The sequence below is a fragment of the Thamnophis elegans genome, chromosome 14 (assembly GCF_009769535.1).
Source record: "Thamnophis elegans isolate rThaEle1 chromosome 14, rThaEle1.pri, whole genome shotgun sequence".
NCBI lineage: Eukaryota > Metazoa > Chordata > Lepidosauria > Squamata > Colubridae > Thamnophis > Thamnophis elegans.
In genome coordinates, this window is record NC_045554.1 from 23,603,815 (window position 1) to 23,619,990 (window position 16,176).

At 46.2% G+C, this 16,176-nt stretch overlaps 1 protein-coding gene across 1 annotated transcript in view; it reads left to right on the forward strand.

Annotated features, from left to right (window-relative positions):
* The window catches only part of LOC116517752 (fatty acyl-CoA hydrolase precursor, medium chain-like), a 40,878-nt gene that overhangs the window by 12,657 nt on the left and 12,045 nt on the right, over positions 1 to 16,176 (forward strand). The window contains 9 exon segments of the mRNA XM_032230902.1: positions 3,842 to 3,986; positions 4,212 to 4,345; positions 7,087 to 7,240; positions 8,836 to 8,940; positions 9,444 to 9,548; positions 10,099 to 10,134; positions 14,040 to 14,180; positions 14,284 to 14,364; positions 14,721 to 14,868. Coding sequence (XP_032086793.1) covers positions 3,842 to 3,986; positions 4,212 to 4,345; positions 7,087 to 7,240; positions 8,836 to 8,940; positions 9,444 to 9,548; positions 10,099 to 10,134; positions 14,040 to 14,180; positions 14,284 to 14,364; positions 14,721 to 14,868 — 1,049 coding nt within the window.

Genomic DNA, 16,176 nt, shown 5'->3' on the forward strand with positions numbered 1-16,176 from the left:
GTAAATTAACTTCACATGCAAAATCCTTTGTCATGCATTCTTCAAACAGCGAGGAATTTCAGAGAGCAGTTTAAATCCTGACTACTCTTCTCACCCTCATGGCTTCAAGCCAAAAGCCCATTTACAAACTTCAAACATCAATTTAATTCAATTCTCCTCTTTCTCTTTACCTTTATTCACTTCCTTTTTTCACTCTTTCTCTACCTTATTCCAAAGTTAAGGTTGCCCCAAACTGAGACAACAAATCTCTCCCCCACAAATTAACATGCAATTTTAAAACAACCGGTCGGATACGTGCCTTAATCACAGAACCTGGGATAGACACCTAAGAATTTTTTTAACAGACATTACATCAAAGTAATCAAGTCCAATTACCTAGGTCTTCCCATTCAGTCAGGCTTTACCTCATTACTTACTAAATTTCTTACTTTTCTTTTAAAAGACAACTATTACAGCTGCAACAATTTTCATCTGATGGTGGCCAGAAAGTCAGCAAATTTGTTACAAAATTGAACACTTTAAAATCCCTGTCTTTTGGATTGAAAACATCTTATCTACAATTACCTTGAGGGTGCACAAAAACTTAGGCACACATTCATGCACTCACAAAAACATTTTTTTTTCCATTCCAATTCAGATCTGACACGGGCTTTTGTAATTAGAGCTGCAAAGAGTGCAGGTTTCTGAGAAATGAAACATCTGTGAAAAAGTTTCAGGTGCTCAGGCAGAAAAGTGTGCTTAAAGCAATCAGAAGAAAAATTAGATGAGTAAGTAAGAAAGGGAGTAACAAGAACTCCTTGAGACATGAAATGAAATAGAGGTAGCCGGAATCACCGGAAGAAATAGGAAGAGCCAGGCAGATTCACTTGCCAAGAGATTGAAATAAAAAGGAAAATAAGAAGCAGCCTTTTGTGTGGGGCTAGCCGAATGCCCCAAAATTAATCTCCCGAAGTGTAATGTTGAGGAACTTCAAAGGCTAAAGATAACAAAGGCATGCATACAAGGGAAAAGAAAGCCTTGGATTCAGAGTGAGAGTGTGAATTTAGCAAAGAGGTTTTCAAATATAGCAGGGGGGTGTCTGTTCCCCCCATCACGGCTTGTTCATGAGTTTTTAAACATTCCGCGACGATCTGCCAAGTGGAAAGTATTTTTGCTGCTGAGTACCATTCATTTGGCAATAAAACATCTACAATTTCTGTTGTTACTTCTTCAGATTTTTCTGGGGTGTTAGATTTTTCTTCTTGAGGAGTTTGCTTTAAAATCTCCTCTTTGCTTTCCCTTTTCTCTCCCTCTATAGCCTTTGTTGTTATTTCCTCATACTTGGGAGGGGCAGTGGGTTTTAGAGATGTTAATTCATCTGCCTGCTTTTTGGAAAGCGTGAATGTGTCTCCGTGATGAAGACAGAGAGCAGTTAAAACAGCCTTACAGCTGATTAATATAGGTGTCGGTGCTCTAGGCTCCTCGTGTAAATAGGAGCCTATTTTCTCCCACGTGTCTATATTAAGAGATCCAAATGTTGGGTAACACGGACAGTATTGCCAAATGTACCTCATTAATTCTCTAACCTCTTTTTTTGTGGGAAGTTCACTTTTATCCTTTAATATAGTTTTATGAGCTCCAATAATCTGTCCAATTTCCTTAAGGTGAGCCTTCTGCTCTCTGGACAGGGGTCCTGTTTCCTTAAGATGGGCCTCCCGCCCCTTAGACAAATCTTTTCCCATACTTACGGAAGGTGCGCTGGGTAAGAGATGGGAATATTGGGCACGCTGAAAGTCCGTTTGACCTGTCCAGGCCTCCCTGCGTCGCACCTCGACTGACTCCTGGCGTTGTAAGATGGATCACGTCGGAGGTCACCACTTGCGAGAGTGAGCTTGCATTGGGAATACAAGCATTCTCACAATCCGATGGACCACTTCACGAATTCTAATTCCTAGGCTGCTTTGGCAATGAGACACGCACACACTGCAGACTGGGTGAAAATGGCAAGTCTCTATTCTTTTAGAGCGCCCCTTTATTAGGAAAGTTCAAAGAAAGCTAGTCAGCAGTTAATACAAAACAAAGGATCTCACAGTATGTTACAAATCACTTCTTGATTACACATTCTGGCAGAAAGGCAGGGAGGAGGGACAAAAGGTACTCTTTGATAAGGGGGGTAGGAATTGTAAATCATACAGAGAGCTACATTAGGCATATGGGAATGACTGATTTGTTACACGAGGCGGCAAGAGGATGCAAGGCTAATTCTGTGTGTTTATATCTCAGATAATAGAGGCCTCTCATCTCTGGTGTATCTGTGTATTGCTATTCACATAGACACTCGAAATGAATTCGGCTTCCTTATCTAAAACTTTCCCAGGACTGTTCTTTCCATATGGCTCTTGGCAAATGTTCACTGGGACCTTTTTGATCCAGATAGATATTGATCCAGATATTCTATCCTATCCTATTGATCCCAGCTAATTTCACCCAGCCAATTATGGGATAATTTCCCACACAGATTTTTCATAAGTATCAAACAATTTCTGAAAAGCGGAAAAAATCTTTTGAAATGAATCACTTGAAGCAAGTATAGACGCCATGATGTGACGCAGATGAAATTTGCAAGTAGGGACACGCTGGGAGCTATGCAGTCTTATCTGATCTTAGACCAACACAGCCAAGCAGTAAAAGTGTCAGGTTATAAGAAGCCAAATTATAGTAAATTGGTTTACAGCCCACTTAAGGAGAGCCGTGAGGGAGTGTTGAAGTAAAGTAAACTTTCCTTTATCCACGTAAACAGCATTCAAAACATTTAAGAAATAGGGTAACCATCAGCCATAAATCCATTAAAAAAAAACCAATTCGCCGCTAGATTCTTCTGTTCTTTGGTTTCAATTAGCTTAGCTTTTAGTGCGGACCGTCTCTCTCTTTGAGTAATAAAATCAGCTTACCAGTTGAAAACACTTCTACCATTCTTAGGGGCTGCATGCAGTTTTGGTTAGCATACAGCTAATCCAGAAAGGGATGGCAAAAGGGGTTGAAATCCGAGCCCCCCCCCCCCCCCCGAGACCTGCGAACGTCTCTGAGGTCACTGGATCTCCCCAAACCTTCACTGTCTCTCCGGGACAGCTAGGATCGTAAACGACCCGTCCATTTCTTCCGGAATAGGGGAATTTCAGGAATGGCCTGAAACTCCGTCTTCTCACTGCTAAGCCCCGCCTTCTTCCTCCACGGGTATATATTTAATTTTGTTTCTATTTGGAAATTGCTTCCGGATTTTGTGCTTGTAATGAAAAAAAATTGAAACTTTGTTTTTGTTTGTTTGATTACATAGGTGTGTTGCTATAGAAATGACTAGTATATACTGTTGTGTAAAAGTAAAAAGTTAAGGTTGTACTGTTATCTTCTACTATCTTAAGCAGAGTTGGAATTCCATGCCTTTTTCTTTCTTTTTCCTCTTTACACCATATTTTCTTTTATTTTTCCTTCTCCTAGTTTTCTATTACTTTTTAAAATTTCTGTGTATTTTATATTTTGAGAAACTAATAAAAATATATTACAGAAATTATTTCGAAGGCAGAAAAGCGTAGACAGGGGTCCCGAAACCCCAGACCGTGGTCTAATATTGAACTGCGGCCCACTCAGAACCAGGCCATGCAAGAGGCACACAACTCCATGTGCACAGTGACGGGCACTCTCCCACGCACATGAAGCTCCATTTATGCAAGTGGTGGGTGCACAAGGTCAGAAAAGCTGGGGACCACTGGCTTAGATAATGCCTCAAGTGTTCTTAGGCAACTGTAGGCTACCAATTCTGCTGGTGGTTCAGACCCTGAAGACGCTTCTGCTTGGTCTCTACAAGGTGTCTGCAGGATCCGCTGGCAGGACAAGCTCTCTCGGATGCCTTTGCTAACACAGGGCAAAAGATCGCCTTGCGCATCATGGAGGACTGCTTGTACCTGAACATCTACGTGCCAGTCCACACTGATAAGGCAGAGCAGGTGCCGGTAAGCAATTACTCCGTTAGGCAATGCGGCTTTCTTGTTTCTGGGTTTCCCGCAGCCTAAGGCGAAATCAAGTAGCATTCAATATTGTTTATTGATATTGCATTTAAATCTACTTTTATTCCATTTTGTGCAGTAAATAATTGTCCACACTTGCAAAAGGGCTTCTGAGTCGGTTCTCATCTTCCAGAGAGTCACTTCCATTGCCCTGTTGCATTTTGCTTCCAGGTGATGGTCTGGGTCCATGGTGGAGGACTTCTGCTGGGCTCAGCATCCACATACGATGGGTCTGTTTTGTCTGCTTATGAAAATGTAGTTGTGGTGGCGATCCAATACCGCTTGGGCATTCTCGGGTTTTACAGGTAAGCTGATATTGTCTTCTTCATCTTCACCTGGATGATAGCACACCCCTCTTCATCTTTCGTCCTTCCTCTAAAGAGTTCGGGTTCCCTTAAATCCTGGGTTTTACCAGCTGCTCTTGCTCAGAAAGAGAGCAGAAATGCACAGCATGGAGCAGAGGGCACAAGATGCTTTTAAATTCTTTTCATTTATGCTGCCTAGTGCTTTTTCCTTTTGTCTTCGTCCCTCCTCACTGAGAACTGCTGGAGGGAGGATTGCTTACCATATTTTCCCAAAAATACGACCTGTCCTGAAACTAACGCCTTGCCACATTTTTTGCGTGGGCAAAAATATAAGCCAACTCCCGAAAATAAGCCCCCTGGACAAACCCCCCCTCCAGCCAGGCAGAGCACCGCTCACCGACCTAGCGATATCCCGAAGGCGCCAAGCTGCGGGAGCCGTGAAGGGGGGGGAAAGGCACTCACATTGCTTGCTGCCTTCAGGATACCGCTAGGTTGGGGAGTGGCATTCTGCCTGGCCGGAGGGGTGAGTTGCCAGGCGGTTGCTCCCTTGTGAGTGGGCTCCCGAAGAGCCGGGAACAGCCTCAGGGGCAAAGCAGCCATGAGATAACCACGCTCATGAGCAGCCGCCCGGCAAATCCTCTCTCCAGCCGGGCAGAGCACCATTCACTAACCTAGGGGGTATCACTAAGGTGCCAAGCCACATGGCACTCTGCCTGCCCCCCCAGTTCCCGCGGCTTGGCATATTTGGGATAGCCTCTAGGTCAGTGCATGGAGCTCTGCCTGGCTGGAGAGGGGGGTTGTGCGAGTGCCTGTTCCACCCCCAGCCTCACCAAGCCCTTGCGCAGCTCTCCCAGGGTGCTGCCGCCGCCACCCACCGCCACCACGCTCTGAGCATAACTTCCAAACTCCAAAACTCAGGGCCGAGTCTTCCAGCATCAGCCGCTCTAGGAGTGCTCTCTACGGTGGGCCGGCTCCTGGACAGAGAGTCTTCCGGACAGAGAGTCTTCCAGCAGCCGGCCCACCATAGAGAGCACTCCTAGAGCGGCCGAAGCTGGAAGACTCGGCTCCAAGTTTTGGAGTTTGGAAGTTATGCTTGGAGCATGGTGGCGGTGGGCGGCGGCGGCCAGCGGTGGTGCCCTGGGAGAGCTGCGCAAGGGCTTGGTGAGGCTGGGGGCAGAACAGGCGCTCGTGCAAAGCCCCTCTCCAGCCGGGCAGAGCTAACTATCAGCAGTCCAATTGAGCAGACCTTTTATCTTTTGCTGAGGTCGCGTACAATAATGCTGTTCACAGTAGCACAGGGCTCACACCGTTCAAAATAGTGAGCGGTATGGTCCCAATGCCTGAGTATCCAATGGATTCCCCCTCCTCAGTCAGCTTGGCTGACTGCATGTCGATGCTGAAAGCGACGTGGAAAAATGTCAAAAGGGAACTGGCTAAAGTGGCACAAACCTATAAGAAACAGGCAGACAAACACCAGGCTCTGCAATGGCCATTCCAGGTGGGAGAGAAGATTTACCTCTCCACAAAATATCTGAGATGAAAACTGCCTAGCAAGAAACTGGAGCCAAAGTTTATGGGACCATTCCCCATAGTAAAGATCATCAACCCAGTCACAGTGCAATTGAAACTGCCTCGATTGTTGGGGAAGATACACCCAGCATTTCATAGCAGCCTCTTAAAACCCATGCTTCGATCCACTCTGAGACCACTACTCTGGGAGCCCCCGGGCCCTATGGTAATAAGGGGCCAAACCTATTATGAAGTTCAACCTTGATTCAAGGTAGCACAGGAGACGACTCCAATACTTAATCAAATGGAAGGGCTACCCCTTATCAGAGGTATCTTGGGTGAAAAGTAGAAATATCCAACCTTATAGCAAAATTCCAGGCAGAAAATCCAAGCAAACATCCCTAAGTTATACACCTGTACTCAAATTGCTTTGTTTTTCTCATGTCGTTGTCACTAAGTGAGGGGGGACAGATGTCAACATCTAAAGCATTTTCATGACTATTATCAACTTTAGAAGGGAGGAGAATTCCATGCATACCTTTGGTCTCATATTTCTATAATCTAGTTGGAGAATATGATTTATGACACAGGACAGAAGGGGGGAGTTAGGAGGGTAAAGTTCAAACGCAATTAAACAAAAGTCAGTTTAGACTACACAGAAGTAATGCTAAGATGTTAATCCTAATAAATGAAGGGGTTTTGTTTGAACTCTGTCTCGAGGCTTGTAAATTAATTAGGTCATCTCTTGGGAACTTCAAGAGAGTAGACTAGCTCAGGCTTTTCAATGGCCCATTGACAAAGGTGTGGGCTGTTTCCTGCCTAAAACATGTTTCTTCATTTCTTATCCAGGGAAATATAATATTCTGCCTTTTAAATATTTCCCAGGATATTTCATTTTTCTAGGAGTGGGGTGGGTTTTAACTTCCTACAGTGCCTCTTGGAATTCTTTTCTCCCCTGAAAAGTGGGTTGCCTCTGCACATGAATACTTATTGCATTTGATACAAGGTGGATCCAGAGAGGCCAATCTGGCATGGTGAGTTCCTGGGTGCTGGCTGATTGCAAACATCTGGCCCACAGTTGCCCATGTCACAGCCCTGCAGACCAGGAAGAAGGAGGACTCCTCATGTTATATGGGGGGCATTCATATCTATGAATCTTTGAAGGCCAAGAGGGAGAATGACTCTGGATCTCCTCTGGATCCATATTTCCTTGCTTCTCCTTCTTCCCCCAGCACTGGAGATGAGCATGCTCGAGGGAACTGGGGCCTGCTGGATCAAGTGGTAGCTCTGCAGTGGATCCAGGAGAACATTGCAAATTTTGGGGGTGATCCGGGATCAGTTACCATATTTGGGAATTCAGCAGGTGGATTCAGCTCTTCTGCCCATGTAAGTTCACGTCCTATTTCATTTCTAGTAATTCCCATAATTTCTGGCCTATCTGTAATGGCTTGAGAGAAGGTTACTGTGAGACCTGCCACAAACCTCTAAATAGAAACAATCTTTGGCTCCATTTTTTGAGAAAGGTATACGGTAGTTTATTAGAGATCAAGTATGCAAAGCAAGAACTGAAAATTGCATGCCCAAATCCCTAAGTTCTCCTCCTCCCCCTTAACTATCTCTTATTGCCCACACCAGTGTAACCAATCAGATTCAGGCAAGATGTTTTCCTAACAGTCAGTCCAAGCCTAGTTTGGTATGCAGCCCCCTTCTTCTAGCTGGGTGACCTTGAAGCAGCATCTCAGGGAGATACAGCACTTACTTTTGTTTCCCCTTCATTCCCCCTCCCCACAGTTCATAGCAGTCGTCTGTCACTGCATAGCAGTGAAGCATAAGCAAGCCTAAGGTGGCAACTGAGAATTGCAAGTTATTATATACAGTATTGTATAACCGTGACCTGTCAAAACCGCGCTCGACTAAGCCGCGCCCGATTAAACCGCGTCGCTGACGTCATCAACAGGGCGACAACAGCCAGCGTGGAGAAAGAAGGGCGCTTTAAATAGCGCTTTGAAAGCAAGCCGATTCAACTTAAGGTAAGGGTTAGGTTTAGGGTTAGCTTTAGGGTTAGGTTAAGGGTTAGGTTTAGGGTTAGGTTCAGGGTTAGGGTTAGGTTTAGGGTTAGGTTAAGGGTTAGGGTTAGGGTTAGGGTTAGGGTTAGGGTTAGGTTTAGGGTTAGGTTTGGGTTAGGTTAAGGGTTAGGTTTAGGGTTAGGTTTTAGGATTAGGTTTAGGGGGGTTAGGTTTAGGTTTAGGGGTTAATTTTAGGTTTAGCGTTTACAGCGTGCTTCTGTCTCCGTGCTGTTGTCGCCCTGTTGATGACGTCAGCTACGCGGTTTCGTCGAGCGCGGTTTAGTCAAACGCAGTTTTGTGGTGGAACCTTGTATAACAATTTCTTGCTTATATTAACAATAAGAATTCAATGTAGCAATGCTAAAACCATAATTTAAAATGCAACTTTTGGTAGATTAACAAAGCATGAATTAATTGTCAAGAATTTAAAAAGTAACATGTGAATGAGTGACTTTGACAGAGAAGTGGGTGGGCGGGGCAAGCCTGGTGGGGACAGATGCGGCGAGTGAGCAAGCAGCAACTTGGTGGGCAGGGGGAGCAAGCAAGGGGGCAGGCCATGGGAGGGAAGCATTCCAGTACGGGTTGCAGAATGGGTATGGGAAGACACACGAAATTTCCTGAATCGGTATGGGCGTATTGGCTGAAACCCACCCCTGCCTTGATGGTTTCAAGGCTCTCCCGACCTGTGCACAAAATCTCAGCATTCCATTCCACCCTTCCCTCCCCCCAGTTCATTGGCATGTTGAATAGTGATAAGGTTTGAAAGAAGCAAAGTGGTTCAATCTTGATATTAATGTTTGAAGCCAATTGATTGGATAATCTCTTGTCAAATACAGTCAGAGCAAAACCAGTACAGTTACTGGGTGATGCAATGGATTGATTGAAAAAGTGGCTCTTTCTTTCCTCCCTGGCCAGGTGTTATCCCCTCTGTCCAAAGGCTTGTTCCACAAAGCAATTTCAGAAAGTGGTGTTGCCTTAGCACACTTGTTGTTCGATGCCCATCCAGAAAAGCTGGCTAAGGTGAGGTATGGGAAAGCGAGGCAGCAATTGCTCTAGATCTGGGATTTTTTTCCTTGAGGGAAGATTAAAAGAGGAGGAAGGCATGTAGGAGAAGGGGGTTCTCCTGGCCTCCTGAGGTTTTTCTGGAGCAAAGCAGCTGGGGCACCCTAGCTGTTCCCTAGGGCCACTGGTGAGTTGGAGACACAGTATGTGCACCTGCTCCATTTCACGGCCATTAGCTGGCTAATGTCACCTTCAGCCAGATGTTTCTAAACAGCTGTACAATTATTTGTTTCATGCTTACTATTGGAGCACAAATAGAATGAAGCATGCTTTTAAATCATTCTACTCTGCAAATTTTATCCATTGGCTTTGAGCCCAGTTTAGGTAGTCAGCCAGAGCAGCCTTCCTCCCTCTTCCTTAAAAGTCCTCCGGCATTTTCCAAATGCCGGATGAATAACTCTTGCAGGATGTCCTGCTTCTTATTACATTTATTAAAACTGAATTGTTGGTCTGGATTGCAGAAAATTGCTGAATCGATTAGCTGCCCTACCTCCAGTTCAGCTGAGATGGTTCGCTGCCTCAGGGGGAAAACAGAGAGTGAAATCTTATTGGCTACTCTGAAGATGGTAAGAGGCCCCTGCAATACATGAGGGGTTGGTCCTCATCTTGTCAAAATATGAGTTGGTCTGCTGGGTGTGGCCAGCAGATGGGGGTCACAATGGTGCTGTAGAAGCCCCACCTGTCTTCTGTGTAGGCGTGTGAAGCTCCGAACACACACAACACCCTGGGTGCCAAGAGCCCAGAACCCTCTTCCTTCTTCTGCTGATGACCTCAAGCAGGTCCTGAGGGCCTCACAGAGGGGCTCCTGATAGCAATGATCCCCTCTTAATGAAGACCCAGCTGGGTGGCACAAGACCCAGCAGACCTCAGCACTGCCCATTTCTTTATCAAGGACAGTTCAGGGAGGTTGCCATGGCTGTGGAATCATGTTCAAGATCATTTCATGTCATTCGGTTGAATGAGAATCATACTTTTTCTTGAATATGTATAAAGCGTAATGATCATAAAGTGTAGACAGAGGAGGCTGGCTCTCCTATTATTTTCCCCAAGGCTGTTGCAGGGCCTTCCCCTGGAGCTGCTCATCCTCAACTGACCTGCTTTCTACTGTGATTGCAGGATTTTACCCGGCTGCATCTGGGTGGAGAAGAACAGGTGAGTTCAAGCACTTGCCTCATCAGAGGGAGGCAGGAAGCAATGGGGTAGACCTTCTCCATCAGGAAAAGGCTCCAAGCAAACCTAGAAAACGCCTTTTCACCAGAACGGGAGAGGTAATTCAAGATGTACAATAAGATAACAACATAGATAGTGTAAATTCCTCCTGCACCCTGGGGAACTTTTTCTGTAGCATGAGCTGCTCTCCCTTGCAGGAGCAACCCGATTTCGCCTGGCACAGCCAAGCAGATGCCCATATTGGTCTCCATATTCTGGAGAGGCTCAGATGTTGGCTTGGCTTTTTCTTGGCCAGCTTCTTCTGTCCAGAGTAGCTTTCTTCATTAATTTGCCAAACGTTTATCTGTCTTTCTTTCATGTTTCTTCCAAGGCTGCAGCCAAATTGGTGTTTGGTCCACTTGGAAGATATAAACCCATTTGGGAGTGTCCCGATCAGGAGCTCCTGCAGGACCTGGTGAAAAAGATCAATTGAATTGGTCTGGTCTTCAGGTGCCTCACACACCTGGACTTTTTTTACCACCCGCTCCATGCGCCCCCACCCCGCCCCTAATGTACACCCTGCCCAGTGTAGCAATCCAGGGAAGCATCCACTCCCCCAGCTGCCTTCCCTCGGGCAAAGCTAAATGGGTGGCAGTGATGTTTCTCTGGGGAATCCCAGGATCCCACTGAAATCAGATTTCATCGACCAGATCCTGAGGAAAGTCAGCACTGATTTAGGATGTGCAGAGGCTCCGAGGAGGCAAGGACATTGTTTCTGCACTGTTACACTTCTGCTGGACATGAGGCTGGTGTGTCTGACCCATATCTATAATCCCATCCAAGTACTAAGCAGACCTGACTTATTTAGCTTTCTGGCTCAACAAGGCTGCCCCAGTAATTGAAGGAGCATTTCATGGATCTGCCTTTCCCCTGAAGAAGATTGTTTTTCTTTGACCATTCCTTCCGGTTTCATCTGTCATGGCTAAACTAACCAAATTCCCCAGTCTCTTTGAGTAAGATTTAATTTCTAGTCTTCTGATTGAAGGACCATTCTGTATATCTCCTGCAGTTTCTTTGAATCATTTTTAAATTTGGTGTCCAGAATAGGATACGAAGCAACGTTCAGTCAATGCTCTTTCAGGCTACCACAGAATTTATCACGTGCTCTAGAGCCATGATGGCGAACCTATGGCATGCACGCCACAGGTGGCACATGGAGCCATTTGTCAGGGCACGCGAGGCTTGCCCTGTCAGCTGGCCAGCGTGCATGTGGGTGCTGGCCAGCTGACTTCGGTCTTCTTTTGAGCCCATTTTTTGTCCTCTGGATGCTTCAGGAGGGCGAAAAAAGCACGCCAAAAATGGGGGGAGCGCTGGTCGTGCATGCATGCACACTGTGGTTGTGCGCATAGCATTATGGATGTGGCACGCCCATGCATGACTGCTCTGCACTCCCCTGCTTTTGGTACACGAGCCAAAAAAGGTTCACCATCACTGCTTTAGAGACTGCAGCACTGCTGCGGTAGAAATACTCACCGTACTTTTTGGAGTATAAGACGCACTTCCCCCCCCCAAAAAAAAAGTAGGTGAAAATTGTGGTGCGTCTTATACACCGAATGCTGCTGAAGCCCCGCCCACCTACTGGACCCCACCCTTTGGCTGTTTTTGACCTCCGCATGCTCCATTTTAGACCCATTCCACGCTGCAGGGATCGCCACAGCACATCGCTGCTGTTCGGTGTCTCCACACATTGCGTTTTCGGACGCTGTACATAGCGTTTTTGGCTGGTTCCAGATGGCGGGGATTGGTGGCTGAAACTGGCCAAAAATGCAACATGCAGAAGTCAAAAATGGGGCATGTGGAGGCAGAAAATATGATGCGCGGAGGCAGCGATCAGCGGCAATGTGCTATTTTTTTCTTGTTTTCCTCCCCAAAAAAGATAAGTTCGTCTTATAGTCCGGAGCATCTTATACTCTGAAAAATATGTTAACTAGTTTCTGAATGTTGTGAAAACATTGTGAGATTCTTTGTTTCCCACACAAGTTGGAGATTTGTTTTCTTTGAGATGAGAAATTCCACCAGACAACTGTGAAGCATAGTAAAATGGAATGGGGCAACTTGCCACAACGAACTCACTGTGGCCAACTTAACATAGGATTCAATTAGTTCCTTATATTTTTATTGACAACATTTTTGTCAACATTATTTTATCTCTTATATCAAAGGAAATAATTCCTATGACTGCCAGCTTTTGTAATGCTTTGATGAATAATAAAAGAATAAGAATCCCAGATTAATTGTTCCATGGCAAGTTATCCTGCAGTGAGTTGGCCACAGAGTGCCAGAGAGTAGGTTGCAGCAAGCTGACTGCAGTAAGTTGTCCTAGAACCGTGATGACAAACCTATGGCATGCCTGCCACAGGGGGCATGCAGAGCCATATCTGCAGGGACGCGAGCCGTCAGCTCCAGCGTGCATGCACACTCCGGCCAGCTGATTTTCGGCCTTCTGGAGGGCAAGGGGAAGCCATTTCCAGCCTCCCCAGGCTTCAGGAAAGCACCCGGAGCCTGGGGAGGGCAAAAAACGGGCCCAAAGGGGCTACCGGAAGTTCAGAAACTATCCGTTTCCAGCTTCTGGAGGGCCTCTGGGAGCCCCGAGGGAGGCTGTTTTCATCCTCCCCAGGCTTCAGAAAAGCCTCTGGAGCCTGGGGAGGGCAGAAAAGAGGCCCAATAGGCCAACTGGAGGAAATACCAAGCTCAGGAGGCAAGTAGTGCGGCACGCGTGTGGGGTGGCATGGGGCGGTTGTGTGCACATGCGCATGTGGGCGCACAGTTTTCATTATAGGTGCCGGCACACGCACATGCTATTGTGCATGCACCTTCTCATTTTTGGCACCCAACAACAAAAAGCCATCACTGTCCTAGAACAAAAAAAATTGCAATAAAAATTGATTTAAAAAAAAGTTAGGTACCTTGTTATTAATGTATTCTAGCACATTTATTATAAACATGCTACTGTGTTTCATCTTTCTTTTTGTAATGTAAACTCTTTAATCCGTATGTATTATTTAAAAATGTACTTCTTCATGAGTTTAGTTCAGAATTGTGGTAAATATAATCAACATTGAATAAAAAAACTCAGTATATTGCCGGGTGGGGGGTGGGGAGAGTGGAAAAGGCACGGTTGAAGCTTCAGCAAGGCAAATTCATCGTCCTGGAGGCTGTGGAAGGCAGGAAGCAGAGCTACAGACTAGGCACTGGTCAGAGAAGGAGCAGCTAAGCCTGTAGAAGGAATGGGGGCCTGGCAGATGCCTCAAAAGGGACCCTGCCTCATTTCTTGGACTGTAAGGACAAGGGGGTGGGGAAGATGCACTTTCAGACGTGCACAATTCATACTTCTGAATGTCCTTCTGGTCGGAGCTACCTCAAAGGCTGACAAGCCTTACTATTGTCCATGTCATTTTTAAAAATTATTTATTAGGAATTTGATAGAAAGAAATGGACAAATTAGAAGGAAACACCCCAACCCAAGAAAGAAATGCATGAAAGACTGAAAAAAGAACAGAGAGCACAAATGGGGGAGGAAACAATTGACTATGTCATCTGAAGTTGTCTTCTGAGGTCTGATGTAAGGAGAATTCCTCTGAACTCACGGAAGGTGACTTTTCACTCAGCACATCTCAGATTTAGGACAGTTCTATACAAAGTGACCCAAAAATGAAGGTGAGACTATAAAAATACAGTATTGGACCGTGAGATGCAGAATTAAAGTTACAACAATTTAAAACTGTAATTATGTACAGAAATTAATAATGTTCTTCCATTTCTATTGACCATAACTTAGGGGGTTTATTGTGATTTCCATGAAAATAATATTTTAAAAGGTGTTAAACTGATTTCTTTTTCCTCTCCAGCACGTTCTCTTTTTGCCTGCAGTGGCTGATGGTCGGTTTTTTCCGAAGAGTCCCAGAGAGCTCTTAGCAGAAAAAAACTTCAATAATCTTCCCTACATCATTGGGGTCAATGATGATGAATTTGGGTGGATGCTTCCTCAGGTGGGCCTTTTCCCTTTGTGGATGAAGGGCTGCTGCTGCTGCCTTTTTGCCTCCGCTCTCCTGATTGCACTCAGAATTAACCCTCTGGTTTTACTCCATCCAGCTTCTCCAGTTTCCAAACTTCACGAAGGGACTTGACAAAGAGACTGCGAATCTCCTGCTACGCAGCACAGAGCAACTCACAGTAAGAGGCACTGTCTTGGTGCGGCTGAATTTATCGCCAGCCTCAGTCCTGCCTGCTTTCCCTCGGACCCCTCTGGACTTTCCAGGGGCTTTGTGCCCAGCCGTACTAGGAGATGCGCAGCTCCTGAGGACATCTAGACATAGGATGGGAGGGAAAATCAGGAAAAGGTGATGAGTTTGATCCTTGACACCCACTACGACTCTCTTGTTTATCTAGGTTCCTTTATTTTTCTTGGTTTTACAGAATTCTGATAAAACAAGTTCTCTGGACCTTGGGCTTTCCAGGAAATGTTCTTGGGAACCTGAAAACCAGTATGGCTGCAACATTGCTGGCCCACCTTTCTTTGACTGTTACAGGGAGTGGCTCCTCAGGACCTTCCTCTGGTTGCTGATGAATATCTCCAGGATCTCCAGAACCCGGAACAACTCAGAGATCAATTCCTGGCTTTACTGGGGGATGCCGTATTCATTGCTCCAAGCATTCTTACTGCCAGACACCACCGAGGTCAGTAGCTATTGGAATTAACTGGGTTTGAGCAGCCTTAATGAGATCTAGGAGAATGACCGGTGTCTTGTCTCCTCCCATAACCTCTTTGATCAAATCCCTCCCTCCCTTCAGCCAGCCAGTTGCAAGGTCAGCAGGCCAGGCCAGCAGCAACATTTTACAGGTTGTCCTCGACTTGCAACCACTGTTGGTACTGGAATTTCTTTTGTAAGTCAGTGCAGTCATAAAGTGGGTCCTCGTGTAACCGGACCAAATTCTATGATGGTTTGTCCTGTGGTCGTTACACAAAGCCAGCATCCCCCGTTGGCCTTGCTGACCAGAAACCGGCTGTAAAGGTTGCTAATACGGACCAGAGGATTGGAAGGGGCCCCCAATGACAGTAAACACGAGAGGGCTGCCAAGGAGCCAAGTTGCTACTCCAAGGTACAACGGTCGTAAGTGCAGAGACAAGTTGTGTTTTCCAAGGCCATCATAACTTTGAACCGTCATTAAATGAGCTGTTGTAAGTCGAGGACTGCCTGTAGGCTGCTTGGGACCATCTGCAGGTTTCCCCCTGATTTGTCATTTCTGCCTGAGCTCTCAGCATTATGCAAAAGAATCCAAAATTAAAAGGATGCTAGCGACGTTCTCAAAGCCACAAGTCAAACGGCTGCTGTAGTTTGGTGGGGAAGGGAAGGGAGGGGCTCCCTTCCCCACTACTGGCCTCCGATCGACCGTAGCCCCTGCCTGCCCTGCGTTGCTCTGCTGAAGGTGTCCAGAAAGGATAAAGGGAAATATCTAGGAGACTTTCGGGGTTTGCTCCCCTCCAGTTTTCTGGCAGTTGTTTACAAGCAGGAAACCATCCCCCAAAATGGACAGATACAGGAGGGCAAAGCAGGGTTGGGGCTTGGGAGCTGGTGAGTTTTGACAGGCATCTGTCCATCATTCATGCAAGAAAACTGGATAGGCAGCTCATGCCCATCCTGCAGCCCCTCGACATCTGATTAGGAGCCTGGGGAGGAGGGTGGTCCAGTCAAGTCAGGGCAGAGACCCGGAAGCTCCAGCAACCCCTACAGGCCATCTCCTCCCCACATCTGCCCCCAGCGGTCTGGCCGATTATGGCCAGGGTGATCAGAGGCCCCTTCTGGGCACAGAACTGGGCGCCTTATTTCTTTGATAAGAAGTTGCACACTGGGACAATTTCTTGCAAAAGGAGAAGGAAGAGAGAGCCCCCCCCCCACTTGCCTTAAAAGGTGGGAATTTTAGGCTGGAGCCATGATAGGGTCATAGGGGGTGACCTCTGAGGCTGGAAGAGGCTTCTTTTTATCA